This window comes from Bufo gargarizans, chromosome 6 (assembly GCF_014858855.1).
Source record: "Bufo gargarizans isolate SCDJY-AF-19 chromosome 6, ASM1485885v1, whole genome shotgun sequence".
Taxonomy (NCBI): Eukaryota; Metazoa; Chordata; class Amphibia; order Anura; family Bufonidae; genus Bufo; species Bufo gargarizans.
This window is the reverse complement of record NC_058085.1, coordinates 164,504,833-164,529,593: the sequence shown is the minus strand read 5'-3', so window position 1 is coordinate 164,529,593 and position 24,761 is coordinate 164,504,833. Positions and strand designations below refer to the sequence as shown.

At 45.3% G+C, this 24,761-nt stretch overlaps 1 protein-coding gene across 1 annotated transcript in view; it reads left to right on the top strand.

The window, feature by feature from the left end:
* The window catches only part of CDH23 (cadherin related 23), a 1,302,172-nt gene that overhangs the window by 835,941 nt on the left and 441,470 nt on the right, over positions 1-24,761 (top strand). Inside the window, 4 exon segments of the mRNA XM_044299558.1 lie at positions 8,117-8,181; positions 9,362-9,599; positions 11,598-11,703; positions 19,743-19,870. Coding sequence (XP_044155493.1) covers positions 8,117-8,181; positions 9,362-9,599; positions 11,598-11,703; positions 19,743-19,870 — 537 coding nt within the window.

Genomic DNA, 24,761 nt, shown 5'->3' with positions numbered 1-24,761 from the left:
ACCCACAGGGACTCTTTCTGGCCACAATAGTGATGGAAAAGTTGTTTCGAGGGGACTAACACCTGGACTGTGGCATGCCGGAGGGGGATCCATGGCATAACTCCCATGGAAAATTGCATAGTTGACGCAGAGTTGGATTTTAATCCATAAAGGGCATAAATCACCTAACAATCCAATTTTTTTTTTTTAACAACGTGGTTTAAAACATCCAGTGTGTGTATACGATCAGGTATGATGTTGTATCGATCAGGTAGTGTAAGGGTTACCCCCTTTTCACAGACATTGACAGACCAAACTCCCCTTTTAATGCACCGCAAACAACTGCAAACAGTCCATTTGCCCAACCGCAAACTTCCCATTTGCACAAGGTTGGATATCAAGCTAGCCATGTCCCGTTGATGTCATGGAAGGTTTCTTCCTCCACCCAGCCACGTACAACACCAAGGGTCCCGGAAAGGTGAATTGAATGGATTTTTCGAATGGGAAGATGGTTAAAAAAACGCTGGTTTCCTCCCCTTTGTTTGAATCCACGGTCACTGCGTCTGTGCCGTGCAATTTACTGTCCCACCCGATATGAGTGCTATTTTCTATAGTTCTCTCTTCTCATGAGTTTAATCCCTGTTACGTCCCCTATCCGGGGACGTGTGTCGAATTGATTAACCATTGTCGAATTAACAAACCATTACGACATCCTGGAATAATTTAGTTCTGAGCTTTGTACTTGCTTTGTATTGGAATTGATGGGGATTTTTTAAATTGTCTGCATTATTTCTAATAAACTATTAAGAGACTTTATTATGATTTTTTTTATTTTATGTATTAAAAACCCACCCATACAACTTAAAAAAAATATACAATTTTTTTAGTTTTTTCTATGAAAAAACATCCAGCCGATCGCTTTTGGTCTGATCATAATGAAGCAACGGCCTTATCATCTGGGGTGTGGCAACATTGCCAACACACTCATAGAGGTCATGATCGCTTCATTGTGATACGCAAGCCCCTTCACCACAACAAGGTAACGATCACGAAAGGGGAATTGACAATTGTATGTGCCTTTTTGTTTTGTTTTGTTTTTGCAGTCACAGTGCAGCACCAGAGACCAGAAAAATTAGGCATGTACACATGCCTGAAAAACAATGTTATTGTTGTAGCAGCGGCCGGAAAAATAGATGTTTTCAAGGCAGAAAGGTGACTAAAACATTGCGGCTTGAACCCTAGTTGATGGCGGAGAATTCACAAAAGTCATCTGGTATGCAGACATTAAATACAGCAGCGTGGGGACCATTTTGAGGCCAAGGCATGTCATCAGGCCTTTTGTTAGTTAAACGTATCCTCTACTGTCAGTCCCTTCGGGATCCATGCCTCATTCATCTTAATGAAGGTGAGGTAATCAACACTTTTTTGACCGAGGCGACTTCTTTTGTCAGTGACAATGCCTCCTGCTGCACTGAAGGTCCTTTCTGACAGGACACTTGAAGCGGGGCAGGCCAGAAGTTCTATAGCAAACTGGGATAGCTCAGGCCTCAGGTCAAGCCTGCACACCCAGTAGTCAAGGGGTTCATCGCTCCTCAGAGTATTGATATCTGCAGTTAAGGCGAGGTAGTCTGCCACCTGTCGGTCGAGTCGTTCTCTAAGGCTGGATCCTGAAGGGCTGTGGCAATGTGTAGGACTGAAAAAGCTCTGCATGTCCTCCATCAACAACACATCTGTAAAGCATCCTGTCCTTGCCTCCATGGTCGTGGTAGGAGGAGGATTACTTTCACCTCTTCCCCAGTTAGATTCCCGTTGTGCTGTGACATCCCCCTTATAAGCTGTGTAAAGCATATTTTTTAGTTTGGTTTTGAACTGCTGCATCCTTTCTGACTTCCGGTAACTTGGTAACATTTCCGCCACTTTCTGCTTATACCGGGGGTCTAGTAGCGTGGCCACCCAGTACAGGTCGTTCTCCTTCATCCTTTTTATACGAGGGTCCCTCAACAGACATGACAGCATGAAAGACAAGGTTGGATGCCAAGCTACTCATTTCCCGTTCCTCCTCCTCACTGATGTCATTGACGGTCTGTTCTTCCCCCCCAGCCACGTACAACACCACGGGTCCCAGATAGGTGACAACAACGAGCACCCTGGGATGCCTGCTGTGGTTGGTCTTCCTCCTCCTCAAAGCCACATTCCTCCTCTGACTCCTCTTCCTCATACTCCTCTTGCAGCGTTGCCGCAGGTCCGGCAAGCGATGATGACAAGGCTGTTTCTGGTGGTGATGGTGACCACAACTCTTCCTCTTCCTCTTCACGCTCATCTACAGCCTGATCCAGCACTCTTCGCAGGGCACGCTCCAGGAAGAAAATAAATGGGATGAGGTCGCTGATGGTGCCTTCGGTGCGACTGACTAGGTTTGTCACCTCCTCAAAAGGACGCATGAGCCTACAGGCATTGCGCATGAGCGTCCAGTAACGTGGCAAAAAAATTCCCAGCTCCGCAGAGGCTGTCCTAGAACCCTGGTCATACAAATACTCGTTGACGGCTTTTTCTTGTTGGAGCAGGCGGTCGAACATTAGGAGTGTTGAATTCCAACGTGTCGGGCTGTCGCAAATCAAGCGCCTCACTGGCATGTTGTTTCGGCGCTGAATGTCTGAAAAGTGCGCCATGGCCGTGTAGGAACGCCTGAAATGGCCACACACCTTCCTGGCCTGCTTGAGGACGTCCTGTAAGCCTGGGTACTTAGACACAAAGCGTTGTATGATGAGATTCAACACATGTGCCATGCACGGCACATGTGACAACTTGCCCAAATTCAATGCCACCAACAAATTGTTTCCATTGTCACACACCACTTTGCCGATCTCCAGTTGGTGCGGGGTCAGCCACTGATCCACCTGTGCGTTCAGGGCGGACAGGAGTGCTGGTCTGGTGTGGCTCTCTGCTTTCAGGCAAGTCAACCCCAAAACAGCGTGACACTGTCGTATCCGGGATGTGGAATAGCCCCTGGGGAGCTGGGGGGATTCAGTTGATGTGTAGCCAGACGCCGCAGCAGAAGAGGACTCAGCCGAGGAGGTTATGGAAGAGGATGGAGTAGGAGTAGAGGAGGTGGCAGTACGCCTGCCTGCAAGTCGTGGCGGTGTCACCAACTCCGCTGCAGAGCCACGCATTCCATGCTTGGCAGCCGTCAGCAGGTTGACCCAATGCGCAGTGCAGGTGATATACTTGCCCTGACCGTGCTTTGCAGACCAGGTATTAATGGTCAGAGGGACCCTTGCCCCAACACTTTATGCCAGAGATGCCATGACTTCCTTTTCAATCACTGAGTAGAGGTTTGGGATTGCCTTATTAGAAAAAAAAATTCGTCTGGGTACCTTCCACTGTGGTGTCCCAATAGCGACAAATTTTTTGAAGGCCTCAGACTCCACCAGCTGGTATGGTAAAAGCTGGCGGGCTAAGAGTTCCGTCAAGCCAGCTGTCAGATGCCGGGCAAGGGGGTGACTCTGTGACATTGGCTTCTTACGCTCAAACATTTCCTTTACAGACACCTGACTGTGGGCAGATGAGATGGAACTGCTGAAGGTGAGAGGCAGAGTGGTGGGTGGTTGAGAGGGGGCAAGGAGGACAGCAGTGGTTGACGTGGCTGAAAATGCTGGACCAGGATGAGGATGGTGCCTTTGAGCTTGTGTGCTGCTTCTACTCGTCATCATGTATTGATCCCATAGGTGTTTGTGATGTGCGATCATGTGCCTTCGCAAAGCAGTTGTACCTAGGTGGGTGTTGGATTTCCCACGACTCAGTTTCTTTTGGCACAGGTTGCAAATGGCATCGCTGTTGTCAGAGGCAGACACACACTAAAAAGCCACACTGCTGAGCTTTGCAATGACGGCATTCTGGTGGTGGCAACAGTATGCGTTGATTGGCGTGCTGTCTGGCTGACCCCGGGTGCCGATACATGCTGTCTGACTGTGCCACTTGCTCCTTGCGACGACATCCCCTTGCTTCCAACTCATCTCCTCCTCCTCCTCTGTCTCCCCTTCTGAACTTTCCCCCTCTTCTTCTCTTCGAGCAGGCACCCACGTGGCATCCACGGACACATCGTCATCATCAACCACTTCACTTGTATCTGACACCTCAGCAAAGGAAGCAGCAGTGGGTACAACATCATCATTGTCATCACACTGTACGTCCATGTGTGTAATGCTGCCTGACTGAAACATATCCCTGTTATCTACATCCCCTGGCAATAATGGTTGCGCATCACTAATTTCATCCAACTGATGTGTAAATAACTCCTCTGAGGGATCAAGTGAAGCGGCTGTGGTGGTGGTGGTGGTGGCAGGCGGGAGAGTGGTAACTTGAGAGCAGGTGACCAAAGCTGAGCTGGAGGAGGATGGTGCATCAAGGTTCTTAGCGGAAGCTGTTGAAGATTGGGTGTCCTGTGTAAGCCACTCAACAATTTTCTCTGAATTTTTTGGGTTCAGGGTACATGGCCTCTGAACACTGGGCATTATTCCAGGGCCAGTGGAAATCACAGCACCACGAACACGACGGACCCTGCGGCGTGGCCTGCCTCTGCCTGTCATTTTCTATTAGATAAGTGTTACTATGCGTGCAAGGTACTGTGCCACCCTATATAAGTGGTGGGCAGTGGGCACAGTACAGTCTGTGTGGGCCTGACACACACGGGCTTGCAAATGTGATTATATCACAGAAAAAATTTCTATAGAATTTTTTGTTTTCTGCAAGGTATTTGAGTGAATGACACCCTGTAACGGTATGAGTGCAGGCCTAGCCACTATCTAGTGGGCACAATACAGTATGTGTTGGCCTGACCACACGGGTTTGCAAATGTGATTAGATCACAGAAAAATTTTAAATATATTTTTTTTTATGCAAGGTATTTGAGTGAATGACACCATGTAATGGTATGAGTGCAGGTCTATCCACTAGCAGTATACAGTATGTGTGGGCCTGACACACATGGGTTTGCAAATGTGATTATGTCACAGAAAAATATTAAATAGATTTTTTTTTTTATCTGCAAGGTATTTTCTGTCACACCCTATATGAATGGTGTGCAGTGCACAGAGTGCTGTCTATGACTGAGCCTGCAGCCTCTCACACACGGGCAGCCAGGCAACTGCAATATATATAAAAAATATAAAAAAAGCACACTGATGTACCAGCCCTGAAAATGGCTTTTTGGGGTGCTGTCAGGACGCTGTCAGAACAATGCTCTAGCTAACGCATTCCCTATTGAATCAGCAGCAGCTACACTCTCCCTCCTCTCACTGTGAATGCAGTTTCCGAATGAATCTAAAATGGATGCTGTCCAGGAGGTGGGAGGGTCTGGGAGGGAGGGTCTGCTGCTGATTGGCTGGAATGTGTCGGCTGACTGTGAGGTACAGGGTCAAAGTTTACTCAATGATGATGTATAGGGGGCAGACCGAACATCGCATATGTTCGCCCGCAGCGGCGAACGCAAACAAGCTATGTTCCCCGGGAACTATTCGTCGGCGAATAGTTCGGGACATCACTACTGATTGCCTGTATGCATGGCATTATGGGTCAGCCCACCTTCCTAGAGTTCCTTTCCCCATGTCCTCACACGTGTAGCTGCCATTTTAGGAAAAATTGCAATTCATTCCCACGAAGAGCGAGGAAATTCGCATTCGTTGGGAGTCAAATTTTTCCTGAAATTCGGATCGAATTCCACTTCATCTTATTCGATTCGCTCATCTCTAATTATTTATTATCTAGTATTTCTCGAACAGTAGAATTTCCAACAAGCTCTGCATCATTAGAAATTGCCAGATCCAACAGAGCATTGCCCTTAGTGGGAGCTTCTACAAACTGGCCTATAAAGTGGTCCTGCAGCAAGTTGAGGAATCTTCTCCCCTTTGCGGTTGAGGCAGAACTATGTTTGGGAGGTTAAAATCTCTCATTATGACCACTGTACCAACCTGCTCTATTTCGTTATACTGTTGTGTTTCTATCTCCCCTGTGATAATAGGGGGTATATACATTACACCAAGTATTATTGTTTCAGTGTTTAGATCCCTTTGAAATTCCACCCATAAGATTTCAACATCCTCACCCACAATTCCCTCTTTCACATTTGTCTTCAGATCACTCCTCACATACAGGCACATCTGCCATCGCCTTTCTATTGACCCTGTCTTTCCTAAATAGTGTAAAACCCTCAATATTTACAGCCCAGTCATGCAAAGAGTCCAACCATGTTTCAGCCACACCAACTACATCTGTGTGTTCTTCTATTACCATAGCCTCCAGCTCCCCCATTTTGCTAGGTAGACTTCTGGCATTTGTGAAAATACATTTTAAATGACTACTACCTATAAAGTGAATATCTGGGATTTTTGGGTTGCCTTGGTTGATGTTTGTATGTAATAGGTTCTTGTTACCAGCTGTTCTATTTCTCATCAGTGTATAGTTCTGCCCAGTCTTCTCCCTACTTTCCTCACTAACCCCAGTCCCCACTAAATCCCCACTATCCCCTCCTATATCCCACTCTCTATCTACACTATCTACACCCTTATTAGTATGACCCCCCCCCCTCCCCCCATATCCTAGTTCAAAAGCTTCTTCAGCCGTCTAACAATTTTTTCTCCCAGGGCAGTTGCACCCTCCCCATTAAGGTGCAGCCCATCCCTACTGTAGAGCCTGTAACCGACCGAGAAGTCAGCCCAGTTCTCCATGAAACCAAAGCCTTCCTTCCTGCACCAGCTTATGAGCCACTTATTTAACTCCCTAAGCTCCCATTGTCTCTCTGGTGATGCTTGTGGCACTGGTAGTATTTCTGAAAAAACTACCTTGGAGGTCCTGGACTTGAGCTTCTCACAGCTTATGCCATACCTTCTTTCCCACTAAACCACATCCACTTTCTTCTAATCCAGCTCCACTCCCTTCCCTTGTTAAGCAAGGTGGTAAAGGTATCTAAAAAAAAATTTGCAATATTAAGATAGACTCCTTCTTGACCGCGCCATACATGTACAGTGGAAGTTGGGACTTTAAATATGGGCATAGACGCTGCATTTAGGTTGTTTTACACAGCAGAAACCTAGAGGCAAAGTCCATGATTGGCAATGATGCTGATCATGAACTTTTAATCCTTTAGAAGCAGTGGTCAATTGTGACCACGGTATCTGAGAGGTCTTTTCTTTAGAGCACTTCGGTTTCTATGGTATCCTTAGGCCCTTATGGATCTGGAAAGGCAGGCAGTAAAAACTGAAAATTATTTAAATTTATTTTTTTTTACTTTTTTTTTCTACCAATACATAGAAAATGTATGCTTCTTGTAACTATAATTCCAAATATAGATCCCAATTTAAGTGGTGTGCACTTATCTGATATGGCCTCTCTAGAAAAGGGGTGGCGTGTGATACACTTCTCCCTAGTCATGAGTGTCGCAATCAAATGTCCAGAGTATATGTATTGTAATAATTTCATATTGTGCATTGTTTTCCCTTGTTTTCTGGTTGGTGTAGGTTGCAGTAAAGTTTAGTCCCTAAGAAGTATATAGATGTTTTTAATTGATGGGCACTGTGTTTTTCACATGTACTATTCACTGCTTACACTAGGTGTCATTGTTACATAGTATATAAGAGCTTGCAGCAGGAAACAGGGAACTGCTGTGGCTGAGGCCACATGGTGTGAGAAAATAGGCTGCTGCAAGAACAAGCTATAGGCCTTAAAAAAGGACAATGCAGTCTAGGTTCCTACATTGCAATAAGCCAGAGCATGGGTTGCTGTAAGATAGTTCCAGCACTTTTCTGATAGTGGGAAGTGTCAAGAAACACTTGAAGACTGTACACAGGGTAACTGTTGTACTTCTTTGTGAGACGGTAATAGTTGAGTTGTACATTTGCACCCTATGTCATCTACCTTTTCACTTTGCGGTCGGTCACTAGATGTTTAGATTGTCAACCACCTCCTGTATTGGACATTACATGACAATTAAAGGATCCAAACTGAGGAGAGACTCTGTATCTTTTGGACTGAAGTAAAAGCAATTTTGATACAATTATTGATCTTACTATGCTACATTGTACTGTACTACTGAGAACATTAATGGAGTTTTCAAATTTATTTATTTTTTTTTCATTTTATGTAGGCTACAGATAATGATGTCGGGACTTTTGGAAAAGTGAGCTACTTCTTCAGTGACGATCCAGACAAGTAAGAGTTAAATATGTCCTAGATACCACAGAAATCATGAGAATGGTAGACATTGCTAAATGGGATAAGGGTGGCTAACCTAATATGTCAGTGATTTTGAACTTCCAATTTTAGGGTCTTTTTGCAAATTAAATATTGATGACCTATCCACAGGAAAGGTTATCAATATCTGATCATTGGAGGTCTGACTCATGGAACCCCCACCAATCAGCTGTTTGAAGGGGCTGCTGTGCTCATGTGATTCCTACATCAGTCACATGGCACATAAAGCTCAATAACATTAAAGTGAATGAGATTGAGCTGTATTACCATGCACAGTGTACACCGCTATAAAAGTGGATGAGGCCAAGTTGCAATACCAAGCACAACCGTTATACAATGTATGGTGCTATGCTTGGAGAGCTGCTAGGAACTGGCTGCACTCACCAGGACTCCAGTGAGCTCAGCGGCCCCCAGTAACAGCTGGCAGGACTCAGACTCCTGTTGAACTGATAACGATAACTATGCTGATAGGTCATCATTATCCATTACTGGATAACCCATTTTTTTGTTTTCCAGGACTAGAAGAATATGCTGCTTCCTTCTAAAAAACTGCACCACACCTGTTCACAGGTTGAGTGTGGAATTACAGCTCATCCTAATTCTCTTCAATAGATCTGAGCTGCAATACGAGAGACAACCCATGGACAGGTGTGGTACTGTTTTAGGAATAAATCAGCCATGTTTTTTCTAATCTTGGACAAACTTTTTACTTGTTTTTACATTCCATATTTGAAGGGGTTGTCTCATGAAGACTACCCCTGCCTGTATTCCCTATTAGAACATATGGATACCTTCAAGAGAGGTAACCAAGCTTCACTCTATGAGCCAGAATGGAGAACCAGTCTGTAGGAGCCACCATGCAATATGTGATTCTCCTACAAAAACTATCTGACCGTTGCTTTTAGAAAATCAGCTGTTTGCTGGGGTTGCCAGGGCCCACATTCTTAAATGGGTTAATATTTCACTAAAATGGTATACGATATTTACATACAGATATTTATATACAGAAAAAAAAACATAAATGTTACTAAAGAAAAGAAGAAGGCAAAAAGGAAAAACACCATATAGTCAAGGAATAGAATAAATGTAGTTACGTTATTTTGCCGTTTTATGTATGTGTAATATATTTTCCATGTAGGTTTTCACTTGATAAAAACACGGGTATAATTACCCTTATTGCTCGGCTGGATTTTGAGACTACTCAGCGCTACACCCTAACAGTGATTGCCAGGGATGGTGGAGGTGAAGAGACAACTGGTCGTGTGCGCATCAATGTTTTGGATGTCAATGACAATGCACCCATCTTTCAGAAAGATTCCTACCTTGGAGCAATAAGAGAGAATGAACCATCTGTGATCACAGTGATCAAGCTTAGGGTGAGGAAAAGATAACATAAGAAAAGTTTTCTCTATTTCTTCTTGGCTCAGACTGCTTTCTTTTTTTCCCCTTAACATTCAAGGCCAAGTTTGCTGATTATTCACAACAGGTTCTAACAGCTCAATTAAACCTTTTATACATATTAATCACCCTAAATTAGCAAGAATAGTAAGTAACATACTGCATCTAATCAGCTACACAGAAAGTCCAATTGGTAAAATTCCACTACCAAGTGTGTCCTGTTATTGTTTTTTCTTCAAGCAGCCTGATTCTCCTGTTCTTATAAAAGCCACAGAGTTATTCAGCTGCAAGGACGTAGTAACAATGGGATAGCCCAGCTGGGTCAGGGATCTGAATATCTAATGAATTCCTTATGTTAACACGTGCACCTGGATTCTGCCTTATAAACATGTTCTCCTTTACTCATCATAAAACGTTTTCATGGGCAAGTCCACTTTTTCATGAGCAAAAGCACTTTGCCACATAGAAATCAATAGGATAGCATTGACTGAGCTTTCTTGATTAAAGGGGTTGTCCAGCTTTATTAAAGGACATCTGTCAGCAGATATGTACCTATGACACTGGCTGACCTGTTACATGTGCGCTTGGCAGCTGAAGTCACCTGTGTTGGTCCCATATTCATATGTGTCTGCATTGCTGAGAAAAAGGAAGTTTTAATATTTGCAAATGAGCCTCTAGGAGCAACATGGGTGATGCTGTTACACTTAGAGGCTCTGCTCTCTCTGCAACTGCCACTCCCTCTTCACTTTGATTGATAGGGCTAGGCGTGATCACTTTTTCACTGCCTGGCCCTGTCAATCAAAGTGCACAGGGCGCAGAAGCTGCAGAGAGAGCAGAGCCTCTAGGTGTAATCGCAATACCCCGTTGCTCCTAGAGGCTCATTTCCATATATGAAAACTTCATTTTCCTCATCAATGCAGGTATATAGGAACATGGTACCAACACAGATGCCTTCAGCTGCCAACTGTACATGCAACAGGTCGGTCAGCCAGTTTGATAGGTACAAATCTACTGACAGATGCCCTTTAACTGATGGGCATCCCCAGGATAGGCCATCCATAGCTGATTTTGGGATGCACCGGAACTACAAAGCACCTTCAACTGTGTACTGGAGGAAACTTGTTATTGCAGTGCTGCTCCCTTTGAAGGCAATGGGAGCAGTGCTACAGTGATGAGTTGGCAGAGCCATGTAGTTCCGTTGATGACTTGTGGCAGCAGAGCTAGACTCGAATAACTAATTGCTGGGAGTGTGAGGTATCAGACAGCCGCTGATCTCATCCTGAGGATAGGTCAACATTTAGTAAAAGCTTGGCAACTCCTTTAATTGTTTTCACAGAAACATATTGAAAAAATGCTACTGTGGATAGGTCCAAAATAGGATATCCATTTAATTAATAATTTTTAATCCCTTGTATTGCAATTTGTTTTGGATTTTTCCCTTCACATTGGAGTGTAATGCCTCATACAGACATAGGATTCACACTCATCCTTGCGCCTCATAGTGTATACAGAAATGTGACAATCGCATGTGAAGAAGGTCTACAGGACATGACCAAAACATCATGGAATCATTTTGGATCGCCTTCTATTAAAAACCTTAATAAGGATTATTCTGTCCACTGCTTTCTGGCTTGGGACACCACTCCTACACTAAGAATCCCTATAGTAGTGTGCCATTAAACCAGTTAAATGCACTTAGATTGCCAATATTTATAAAGGTGATACACAAATGTAATATTTTTGCAATTTATCTTTTTCATGGTGAAATTGTTTTTAGCAGCAAAATGCTGAGAAAAATATATTGATATGCCTCCATGTGACATTAGAGGTAAACAAAGGTACAGTAGGGATCTAGGCACCTCTATGGGCACCCTATTCAACCTCCATGCAATTGAGATTAGCAATATGGCCTACATGTAGTGTTAACTTTTTCGGTTAATTTTCTGTTGATTCTAATATTGTGCTCCTATATTTAGGCAACTGATGAGGACTCTCCACAAAATAACCAAATTATTTACAGCATTACCGAGGCTTCAGCATTCCGAAGCTTTTTTGAAATTACAATATCTGAAGGTTATGGAGGTGAGTGGGAATAGATAATACATTTACTACATTTACTAAGTCTTTGTGCTAAAGTTTCGCAAACTGTTTTACAACTCTATATTTTTCGGAAAAATTTGCTTTGTTCCAAATTTTTTTACAGCAAATTGCATTAAACAATTCCGGCCTGCAGAGAGCCTTTATAGGAGTGTAGAACACTGTGCCTTGCAGTAACACGTATAGGGAGTCTGCTGTGGTAGTGAAACAATACTGTGAAGTCTGTATGACATGCAGATGACAGGCAATCACTGCATATTTCACCTATTTGGGCAGTCACGGGGCCAAACCTGACAAAATAACTCAAGTATCAACTCAGCCTTACAGGTAGATGTTAGCGTCAAGGAGAAGCTGTCATGGAACCATGAACCAGACGTACAACAAGAGAAGAGTGGAAATAAGAAGGCTTTATTGAAAATAAAGCTGTAGGGCAAAAGTCCAAACGGATGGCTAAACCGAAGCAGGGTCTTGCGAAACCAGAGATCAGGAACCAGAAGGGTAGTCAGATGAAGCCTGGATCAGGAACCAGCAGGGTAGTCAGACGAAGCCAGGATCAGGAACCAGCAGGGTAGTCAGACGAAGCCAGGATCAGGAACCAGAAGCAGCAGCAGTCTTAGAAGCATGTGAGCACAGGAGGACCAAGCAAGGAACTGAAGCCACAGACCTCCTATATATATGAGCTAGGCATCCAGCTCCTCCCAGTGGGAAGGAGGAGCCGCAGGGTGGGAGGCTACAAGAAACCCAGAAACCTAAGATGGCCGCCAGCACATGTCAAACGAAGGAGAACAGCAAGGAGGTAAGACCATGACAGTACCTCCCCCTCAAGGGCCCCTCCTCCGCGGAGTAAGGAACGGTTTCTGAGGGAAGCGTGCGTGGAAGGCTCGGAGCAAGGCAGGAGCATGGACATCTGCGGAGGGAACCCAGGAACGCTCCTCTGGACCATAACCACGCCAATGGACCAAAAACTGCACCCGGCCGCGGACCAGGCGTGAGTCCAGGATATTGCTCACCTCATACTCCTCACGATTGCCCACTTGGACCGGACGAGGCCGAGGAATCGATTACACACCAGTGGCTTCAACAGGGAGACATGAAACACGTTGGAGATCCGCATGCCAGGAGGAAGCGCAAGGGCATAGGCTACCGGGTTTACCCTGCGAAGCACTCGGAAGGGACCAACAAAGCGAGGCGCCAGCTTGGGAGTGGGCACTCGAAGGTTGAGGTTGCGGGTGGACAACCATACGCGGTCTCCGACCTGGTAGGAAGGAGCGGGCGCTCGTCTGCGATCAGCCTGGAGTCTCTGGCGCTGCGCAGAGACCTCAAGGGACCTCTGGATCTGTACCAAGAAGCACGTAGGACGGAAAGGTGATCCTCCACAGCCGGAATATCCTGGGGAGAGAATACCTCCGGTAACACGGCAGGTTGGAACCCATAATTGGCCACGAAGGGAGACGTCCCAGAGGAAGAGTTCACCGCCGTGTTCCTGGCAAACTCAGCCCAAGGCAGGAGGTCAACCCAATTGTCTTGGTGATCGGAGACATAGCAACGAAGGAATTGCTCCAAGGCCTGATTGGCTCGTTCTGCGGCCCCATTGGACTGAGGGTGGTAGGCCGAGGAGAAAGAGAGATGAATCCCCAACTGGGAGCAAAAGGCGCGCCAGAACCTGGACACAAACTGACTCCCCCGATCCGACACAATCTCCTTGGGCAAACCGTGCAACCGGAAGACCTCCCTGGCAAAAATCGAGGCCAACTCTTGTGCAGAGGGTAACTTCTTGAGAGGAACACAGTGGCACATTTTGGAAAACCGATCCACTATCATGAGAATGACCGTATGGCCTCGGGATGCAGGGAGGTCCACAATGAAATCCATCCCCAGGTGTGACCATGGACGCTCCCCGGTGGCTATGGGTTGCAAAAGGCCCAATGGAAGGTGCCGAGGGGACTTACTCTGGGCACAAACGGAGCATGCCGCTACATATGCGGCGATGTTGGAACGTAGAGAAGGCCACCAGAACAGACGTGAAACAGCCCAGGACAGCTGATTCTTTCCAGGATGCCCCGCGGCCTTGGAGTTATGGTAGGTTCGCAACAACCGAGTGCGCAACTCCTCAGGCACAAAACACCTGCCGTTGGGTCTCCCAGAGGGAGCACCCGATTGAGCCGCCAAAATCTGCTCACCCAGGGGAGAGGTCAGGCTGGTGCGAATGGCGGCCAGGATCTGATTCGGAGGTATGACCGAAGTCGGAATCGACTCCTCCCCGGACAGCTCGGAGTACTGCCGTGATAAGGCATCCGCTCTGATGTTCTTGGAACCGGGTAGGTAGGAGACCACGTAATTAAAACGTGACAAGAACAGAGCCCATCTGGCCTGACGTGGTGTCAATCTCTTGGCCTCAGAGAGGTAGGTCAGATTCTTGTGGTCCGTCAGGATGAGAACCGGAACCACCGAGCCCTCGAGCAAGTGCCTCCATTCTTTAAGGGCCTGCACGATGGCCAATAACTCCCTGTCACCAATCTGATAGTTGCACTCCGCGGAAGACAGTTTCCGGGAGTAAAACCCACAAGGAAGCAGAGGACCCTCTGGTGTTCTACGCTGAGACAGGAGGGCGCCTACTCCCGTCTCAGACGCGTCCACCTCGAGGACAAACGGCAACCCAGGGTTGGGATGCGACAGAATCGGAGCCGACACAAAGGCGGACTTTAGAGCCTCAAAAGCTCGGATGGCCTCGGGCGGCCAGACCTGGGGATTACTGCCCTTCCTGGTCAGATCCGTGAGAGGCTTGGCTAGCATGAAAAAGTCCCTGATGAACTTCCGATAATAATTGGCGAAGCCCAAAAAGCGCTGCAGGGCACGAAGACCACTGGGCTGGGGCCACTGTAAGACAGCCGAAACCTTCTCAGGATCCATGGAGAACCCCTCAGCGGAAATGATGTAACCTAAGAAGGTTACCTGGGATCGGTGAAATTCGCATTTCTCAAGCTTACCGAACAGCTTGTTCTCTCGTAACCGTTGCAACACTCGTCTGACATCCAGAATGTGGGCCTCCATGGATTCAGAATATACCAAGATGTCATCCAAATAGACCACCACACACTGCTGCAACAGGTCACGGAAAACATCGTTGATGAATTCCTGGAAGACTGCGGGCGCATTGCACAACCCAAAGGGCATAACCAAGGATTCATAATGACCGGTCCTGGTGTTAAACGCGGTCTTCCACTCATCGCCCGCCTTGATCCTTACCAGGTTATATGCCGCCCTCAGGTCGAGTTTGGTAAAGACCGTGGCCCCTTTGAGGCGATCGAACAGCTCGGAAATCAAGGGTATCGGGTAAGCGTTCTTGATCGTGATGCGATTGAGACCCCTGTAATCGATGCAAGGCCTCAACTCACCGCCCTTCTTTTTCACAAAGAAAAATCCAGCCCCTGCCGGGGACGAGGATTTGCGAATGTGTCCGCGTGAAAGCGCCTCCCTTACGTACTCCTCCATGGCCTCATTCTCCGCTACCGACAGTGGATAGACTTTGCCACGAGGAGGAACGGCACCAGATTGTAACTCTATGGCACAATCGTATGGGCGGTGCGGAGGTAGGGCAACCGCACGCACCTTATCGAATACATCCCGGTACTCCTCGTATTCAGGAGGCAACAGAGAGTCCGAGGAAGTACACAGCAACTTGACAGGCCCATGGATGCAACTAGCCCCACACTGCGGTGACCACGAGAGGATCTCGGCTGATTTCCAATCGAAAGTCGGATTATGCTTCTGGAGCCAGGGGTACCCCAAGACCACCGAGTAGTGTGGAGACGAAATAACCTGGAGACAGACCGACTCTCTGTGAATGGCACCAATGGCCATCCCCACTGGAAGGGTCTCCTGAGTCACGTGTGGCGGCAGAAGGGGTCTGCCGTCTATCGCCTCAAGAGCCAGTGGGGAACCTCGAGGCTGCAGAGGAATGGAATTGGCGGCAGCGAACACACTATCAATGAACGAAAAACAAGCACCAGAGTCCACCAACGCCTGGGTCGTCACCGAGCCCCCGACCCAGGAGAGGACAACAGTAATCAGTGGTTTGTCAACACGGGAAACCGGGGACGAGGAGACTCCACCCAAGATCTGCCCCCGACAGGATCTCAGGTGCGAGCGTTTCCCGGACGGTTCGGGCATGCCAACCGAAAATGCCCACCGAGACCACAGTACATGCATCGGCCCTCGCGTCTCCGGAGTACCCTCTCCCCCTCGGACAGGCGAGCAAACCCCAGCTGCATGGGTTCACCCCCAGACAAGTCATCCCCAGGAGGCGTGGGAGGAGAGGGAGGCACGGGTGGGACAGCAAACAGTAGGCGCCAATCTGTTAGAAGGCCTCCGCAGACTCTCCTTAAAGGAAGGTCTCTCCCTGAGTCTGGTGTCAATCAAAATCAGGAAAGAAATAAGAGACTCGAGCTCCACTGGTAGGTCCTTAGCTGCAACCTCATCCTTCAAGGCATCCGAGAGACCATGAGAGAAAGCAGCGACCAGAGCCTCATTATTCCAGCCCACCTCTGCTGCCAGGGTACGAAACTCAATGGCGTATTCAGCTACGGATCGTGAACCCTGTCTGATGGACATAAGGAGCTTCGCAGCAGAGGCAGCACGAGCCGGCACATCGAATACCTTCCGAAGAGAAGCAACAAAACCGGAAAACTCGGCAACCACCGGATTGTTGTTCTCCCATAAAGGGCTGGCCCAGGCCAAGGCCTTGTCCGAGAGCAGGGAGATCAAGAAGCCCACCTTTGATCTCTCAGTAGGAAAGGCATGTGGCAGCAACTCGAAGTAAATGCCCACCTGGTTGAGGAAACCTCGGCACTGAGTTGGCTCTCCCCCAAAGCGCTGTGGAAGGGGGGCAGAACCGGTCATACCCCGAAACACCGCAGGCGCAGCAACAGGTGTCGGGGTAGACTCTGGCGCAACAACCGGAGCGGCAGTAGGAGCGGGCCCAGGAGCGACAACCGACCCATCGGCAACGGAAGCTAAATGAGCTGTGCGTTCAAGCAGGGTTTACAACGCCACAGCGAACTGACCCAACAGGTGATCCTGCTGATCAAGTCTGGCAACCAGCGTAGGTAGCGAGGATGGCCCTGTACCGTCAGAATTCATGGCTTGGTCCTAATGTCATGGAACCATGAACCAGACGTACAACAAGAGAAGAGTGGAAATAAGAAGGCTTTATTGAAAATAAAGCTGTAGGGCAAAAGTCCAAACGGATGGCTAAACCGAAGCAGGGTCTTGCGAAACCAGAGATCAGGAACCAGAAGGGTAGTCAGATGAAGCCTGGATCAGGAACCAGCAGGGTAGTCAGACGAAGCCAGGATCAGGAACCAGCAGGGTAGTCAGACGAAGCCAGGATCAGGAACCAGAAGCAGCAGCAGTCTTAGAAGCATGTGAGCACAGGAGGACCAAGCAAGGAACTGAAGCCACAGACCTCCTATATATATGAGCTAGGCATCCAGCTCCTCCCAGTGGGAAGGAGGAGCCGCAGGGTGGGAGGCTACAAGAAACCCAGAAACCAAGATGGCCGCCAGCACATGTCAAACGAAGGAGAACAGCAAGGAGGTAAGACCATGACAGAAGCGCACTCGTTTCACACAGTCATCAGCTGATTCCACTTAGATAATGTCTATAGTGGAGAGGGTGTCAGCAGTAAGTGTGTGTTGACGTCACTGATTATTTTGCCTTTCCTCTGATACGTCAGAACAATAACCCCCAAAAAACAAATTCAGTCTGTGGAGCATCTGCTTTCACTGGGTCAGCATTTGGTCAGTAGTCCATCAGTATTGCTAAAGCCCCAAAAATAGGACTGGATCTAAAACAGAGATGCCATGTGAACCAAATATTGTCATGTCTTCTGTGTTTTCTACCCACTCCTGCCAATTCTGATGGGACCATACAGTCCTTAAAGCTGCTACACAGACAGGATCCGTTGTGCGTCTAATTTTATCTTCCTTCTGACAGATCAGAAGAAGTGTCAAATAAATAATGATGTCATCCGGGCCGAAAGCCAAAATAGTGGACCAGTCATAAAGTGGGGAAGGGTGGGGAAAGCATGAGGAGACCACTGAGTGGCACAATGACCGAGTCTGGAGGTGGCAACAGCAGGATCAGGAGGAGACCACAGAGTGGCACAATGACAGAGTGTGGAGATAGCAGCAGCATGAGGAAGCCATAGAATGACAGTCATACTGAATAAAATACTAAGATATAAGCCACTAAAGGCTTTTTAACATAACACTTGCAGCCCAATAACAAAAAGCTGGAATGACAGAGCTGTCTAATGACTATTTGGATCCCCAAATAATCGTTCCCTGCACTTGTAAATCACTTTTCTATCAATGTCCCTAGCGCCTTCTGATGTCTCTCCCTGCACTAAGATGCTGTGAAATGATTCCTATCCTTTCCCTGCACTTATAAATCGTTTTTTCTGTCTTTTTTTTTCCACAATCTTTTTTCCACTTGTTGTCCCTAGCACCTTCACACGTCTGTCCCTGCTCTCTGAACGCTGGAAAATGGTAGAATCTAAAATGGCTGCCGTATTTATAGGGCTGTGACATCACAGGGCTGGCTGACTGCTGATTGGCTGCATGCAGGCATGTCAATCTGGGTGATCCCGCCTTCCCAGAGTTCCTTACCCCATGTCCTCAGTCCTCACACAAGGTGCCATCATTTCAGGAAAATTGCGAATCGTTACCACGAAGTGCGAGGAAATTCGCATTCGTTGCAAATCAAATTTTTTCCTGAAATTCAGATAGAATTCCACTTTGTCAGCTTTGATTTGCTCATCTCTACTGTATATGTATATTCTTTGGTGCAGGTAATGTCCTAGATAAAAGACTTTGGGGAAGATTTATGAAAGTGTCTAAATGAAAAACTGTCTGTGTTACCTGGAAGACGGGAGCCTCTAGGTGCTTCCTTTAAATATTATAAAAGTAAGAATTCTACAGTAACGGAGGCACAGATAATCAATAGAATAGCAGAGTTAGGTGCAGATGACATTCACTTCAATGGATCCACAAATCCAGAGGTGCGGAACGGAAGCACGGAACAGAACACTACAGAAATACTACGGAGTGCTTTCTGGGGTTCCATTCAGTGCCTCCACACTGCAAAAAGATAGAACATGCTCTATCTTTTTGCAGAACGGAGGGATCGCAGACCCATTCAAGTGAGTGAGTCCATGATCCCCATGCGGCTAGGCAACGGTCGGTGCCCGTGCATTGAGGACGGCAATTTGCAGTCCACAGCACGGGATTCACACAGTCGTGTGAACAAGCCCTAATGCTGAGAGTTTGTGTCACAGTAACAGTATTCAGTTCAGGAAATACACTGACATCACTTGTGTGAAATTACCTATATAGTTATGCCTAGAGATTAGGGAATCAAATCCAACAAAGTGGAATTCGATCTGAATTTCAGGATAAATTTGATTCACTGTGAAGCCGAATTGTCTCGTGCTTCGTGGTAGCCAATCGATGTAACCTGAAATAGTGTAAAAAACAAAAAAAAAATCTTATATACTTTCTCCATTTGCTTGCAATGGGCCGGCCGCCACCATCTTGATTAAAGATGTAGGCCGAAATCCCACCACGTCACCACGCCGGCCTGAATGATGATGGTCTCGGGCCACACAAGATTTTGCGCCAGATCTTCAAGCAAGATGGCGGTGGCAGGCCCGTCAGGAGCAAATGGAGGCAGTATGATTAGAATTTTTTTTCTAATTTTACACTGTTTTTACTCTCAGATGCCGGCGATCATGTATGAACACGGCATCTGAGGGGGTATGATGATGGAGAACGGTGCTATCGCAGCTCCCTGTCATTGCACCCGCTACTTACAAAAAAATGTGCTTTGTGACAAAGTAATTTGTAAATTTCGGCGAAGCAGGCAAATCAAATTCATCCAAGAATGTGATAACATGAAAAGCCTCTGTGGAAAATTATGCATCATGGGACCTAAAATCATTCAAAATATATTAATTTCTCTTTCAGTAATAACTGTCATTCGACCTTTGGATTATGAACAAATTTCCAATGGAGTAATAACATTGCAAGTTATGGCAAGAGATTCAGGGGTTCCACCTTTAAACAGTTCTGTACCCATTAGTATTGAAGTCTTTGTAAGTATTCTTTTCAGAAGCTGCCATTTTTGCATCTGGAATGTATGTATTTATCTGGAATTTGATTTGTTGGTGAATAAAGCATTAAAAAGATTTTTCAATGACAAATGAAAAAGTGGTAAATCTGAGATATTACCATAGATCAAAAACTTTTCTGAATTGGCTAATAACTATGTACCCCTTTTTGTGCTAAAAATAATTTGTTCAGTTGGTCTTTATTAAAACTTTGGAGCCCTTTTCTCTGCATAGCCTTGAAATTCTGGTAGCCTGCTGTCTGTTTTCATTCTGATCCGTCAGGCAGCTCACTTGACAGCTCCTTATCTCTGTTCTCTGGCCTTATAAACACTCATTATAGCTCAGTTCATATCTTACAAATAAGAATGTGGCCTATATAAATGTTTATGATCATTTTTAGTATTTTAGTTAGAAGTTTGATTAGATGAACAGCACAAAGTGACAGTAGGATTCAGACACCTAGACAAACAGTTAACCTTTGTGACAGAATGGCTGAATATTTTTGATTAAGACCAATTGATTGATTTATTTTTTGACCAAAAAAAGTAAAATGCAATCATAAAATTGCCCCAAAGGTGTACATAACCTTTAAGTTTCTGAAGACTTTCTGGAGTTGTTTGTTTTCTGAGGTCTGTGGTAGTCACTAGTAAAACTGTGTGTGTTTGTGTCTATCCAAAAAGGTTAGCTTTTATGACGCTTTTATGAGCAATTCATTGACCTAGTTTGAAAGTCAGTTCAACTGTCCTGAATTTTTGTGAGTAATGCTTCATAAATTGTGTTTTATTACAGATCAATGTAGTTATTTTATATAATTCAGGTAGATCACCAATTACCAATCACATTGGCATTATTTATTATTTTGAATATCTTAGTTTTTCCTATACATATATTTAAGATAAACCTATTATTGCTAAGGGAACTGTTAGTGCAATACTGACCTTGTATCACACATAAATACAAATATTTTATAAAAGAAACCGTCTTTGTGAAACTGGGCAGCTTGCTCATTTTAGATCAATTATGTGTTACTTATTGTAATTGCAACAGTTCACAGAGTAACCGTTTCACAGCACACCTGGCAACAACCATGGCAGACCTATGGGGGCGGACATCTTGAGATGGATATTTGAAGGAGACTACAAAAGCTTTGGTATCTTTACAAATCTTTGAATCCTCTGCAAAACTTGGCAAGTTTAGCGGAACAAAACAGTGATCAGTACTCAGTTGTGAGAGAAACCAACACAGGCACAATAAAATATGAATTGCTTGTTTTAATATTATTAACCAATTCAAGGCCATGCCATTTGCACTCCTTCCAGAACAGATATTTTGCACTTTTTGGTGCATGTAATTAACCACAAGTGATCAAAGCCAGTTGAACAATAATCACATAGCACAGACTTCCTAGTTGTTATTGGAAAACCACCAAAAACTGGAATCAATCCACCTACATAATAATAAATAGTGTTGATCACGAATATTTAGAATATAGTGATATACACTCACCTAAAGAATTATTAGGAACACCTGTTCTATTTCTGATTAATGCAATTATCTAGTCAACCAATCACATGGCAGTTGCTTCAATGCATGTAGGGTTGTGGTCCTGGTCAAGACAATCTCCTGAACTCCAAACTGAATGTCAGAATGGGAAAGAAAGGTGGGCTACAACAGCAGCATCTCCACTACAAATAGGAAAAAGAGGCTACAATTTGCATGAGCTCACCAAAATTGGACTGTTGAAGACTGGAAAAATGTTGCCTGGTCTGATGAGTCTCGATTTCTGTTGAGACATTCAAATGGTAGAGTCCGAATTTGGCGTAAACAGAATGAGAACATATATCCATCATGCCTTGTTACCACTGTGCAGGCTGGTGGTGGTGTAATGGTGTGGGGGATGTTTTCTGGGCACACTTTAGGCCCCTTAGTGCCAATTGGCCATCTCCTAAATGCCACGGGCTACCTGAGCATTGTTTCTGACTATGTCCATCCCCTCATGACCACCATGTACCCATCCTCTGATGGCTACTTCCAGCAGGATAATGTACCATGTCACAAAGCTTGAATCATTTCAAATTGGGATGTGGTGGAATGGGAGCTTTGTGCCCTGGATGTGAATCCCTCAAATCTCCATCAACTGCAAGATGCTATCCTATCAATATGGGCTAACATTTCTAAAGAATGCTATCAGCACCTTGTTGAATCAATGCCACGTAGAATTAAGGCAGTTCTGAAGGCAAAATTACGAATATACACCCCTGCCGCTCATCCCTAATAATAACAATAACTATAACTATTCCCAATATTACCTAAAATCACATTAAGAAGATAATTATGGGTGAAACAGCAAAAAAGGCGAGGACTGGTGCAAATATACACATATAGTTGAAAAAAGAAATAAGGCCTTTTTTGCAGTAGCTCCAAAACATTCTGGCAGGCTATTGCTGGACTTTATCATTTCTTACATAGCTGGACACTGCCCTCACCACTGGAGCCCATTGACTATAATGGGACACATAGGTATCCAATATTAGTGATGGGAGTTGGCCAGACAAAAAAACGCTGCTTTCAGCGGAATTTGTCTGGCTAAATCCCAGTACTAAGGCAGGAAACAGGATGGATTCACGTCAGATCCCATTATAGTGAATGGGGCCTGGCGATGCCGGATACAATGAACTCCGGCAAGCTTTTCCTCTGTCGGAACAGCCTGCAAGAAGGTTTTTGGCGCTAATGTGAAAACTAGCCTTAAGTGCTCTTTACACAGGCCGAGAATCGCCTAGATCATCATTAACAAGCATTCATAGTAATTCTAGTTAGCGATGATCTGGCGGGTAATTGGATCCTTTTTTCCCCGTGACAGATCATGCTGTATAAACACGATCTGCTCCCGAGAGACAACTAGTGTGTATGAGGAAGATAGATGGCATTAGCGATCACTCCTCCCCATACTCTGGAGGAGATTGCTGTGACCAACAGATTGTCAGAAAAGAATCTTTAGGCGGAAAAAAAAATCTCGCACATAACCAGTAAACTCTCTCAACAGAGGCCCTCAATAGTGGACTTACAAATAGGGTAAAAATATACACTACTTATCTTGAACTTCTTACCAGCATATTCAGCCATGTCCTCATTCCCCTACATACATTTTACACTGCTTCATCAGGGGGTGATTGAGACAACAATGTAATTGTTTAGCAAAGCAAACAACCAATAAGAAGCTGCACAAACAGTCACATCAGAAATTAGAGCACCAAAAAGATAGTACCTCACACATTAATCTCTTACTTACTTAGCTCTCTTGCTGACCCTTCTGTCCATACACAGTAGTATTGCCGCATTTGTGCCTTTCTCGCAGTAATAATGCTCCCTTAGTCACACCATACAGCAATAATTCCCTTTAGGGCTCTTTCACATGATTAATGATTAATGGCCATGTGATGGACATTTTTGTAAGGTCCATCAGAAGGCTCTTTTCAGAACCAGTTAAAGTCTATGGGGCTATTTACATGTGAATTTTTAAATGGTAATTTCATAGCAGCAATAAAAAAAGCATATGTCCTATTTTTGCCATTTTCATGGCCAGACAGACCAATTTGACATCAATGAGCCAGGAGTGGATCACCACAGGCACAAATGGACAGGAAATAACACAGAAGCTCCAGACTTAAAAGGCCTCCTATCCTTACCTAAGCCAGTTAATAACAAATGACATGGAAATGATGCAAGAAAATAATCTATTCAATCAACAGTATACAATCAAACAAGGTTATCATACTTCACCAGAAAAAAGGGGGGGAAATCTCCAGTGCCGTTGGAGAGGCTAATGGAAAATCCAATTATCGGTAAGAGTAATTAACCCTTTTCCCGGCGCCTCCCCTACGGCACTGACAGGAGGATTAACAGAGAATGAAAAAGAACTTAGGGTGGGACTGCTGCAGAAAGAACTTCACGCTGAAAGGACAAGTCCGGGTTATGAGTCACATCCAGCCTGTAGTGATTAAAAAAGGTCATAGAATTAGCCCAGGCAGCCGCTTTGCAGATCTGTTCAATTAATATGGCAGCATTTTCTGCCCAGCAGGATGACTGAGTACCATTGGGAAAACAAGATTATATTTGGTATAACAAAGATAGATAGTGTCGCATCCATCAAACAATGGTAGCCTTCCTGGCTTTTAGACCCTTATTAGGACCCTGGAACTGGAGAAAGAGATGGTCCGACTTTCTGAACTGCTTTGTTTTTTCCAGATAACACAGTAGGCAATGTCTTACATCCAGATTGTGGAATTTCCATGGAAGGTGAAGAACAGAAGGATGTCAGCACAACTTCCAGATTGCAATGGAAATTTAAAAAAACTTTCAAAAGGAAGGATGGGCAATGCTTTAGGACTATGCAATCATCCAAAATTCCTAGATACGGTGGACAACAAGGAAAAGCCTGGATTTCACCAATCCTTCTAGCAGTTGTTATGACTAGAAGGAAGGCAGTATTTATTGACAAAAGTTTCATGGAAATGTTATCGATTGGTTCAAACAGTGATTCCATTAAGGCTGTAAGAACTAGATTTAAGTCCTAGGTCAGAATGGTAGAGTGTATGGTAGGTGAGATTCTGATTGCACTCTTAAAAAATGTTTGACTAAAGGCTGCTCTGCCAGTTTTGAGTCCAGAAAAATACTTAAGGCTGATATTTGCACTTTGAGGGTAGAGCGTTTGAGACCCTTGTTTAACCCCTGTTGCAGGAAATCTAGAATAACTAGAACATTCATAAGGGAATTAGGATAACCTTTGCCTTTCATAAAGGCAAGGAAGGCCTTCCAAATTCTAAGGTAAATTTTAGATGTTACTGATTTCCTATTCTTGAGTATAGTGGAGATTTCT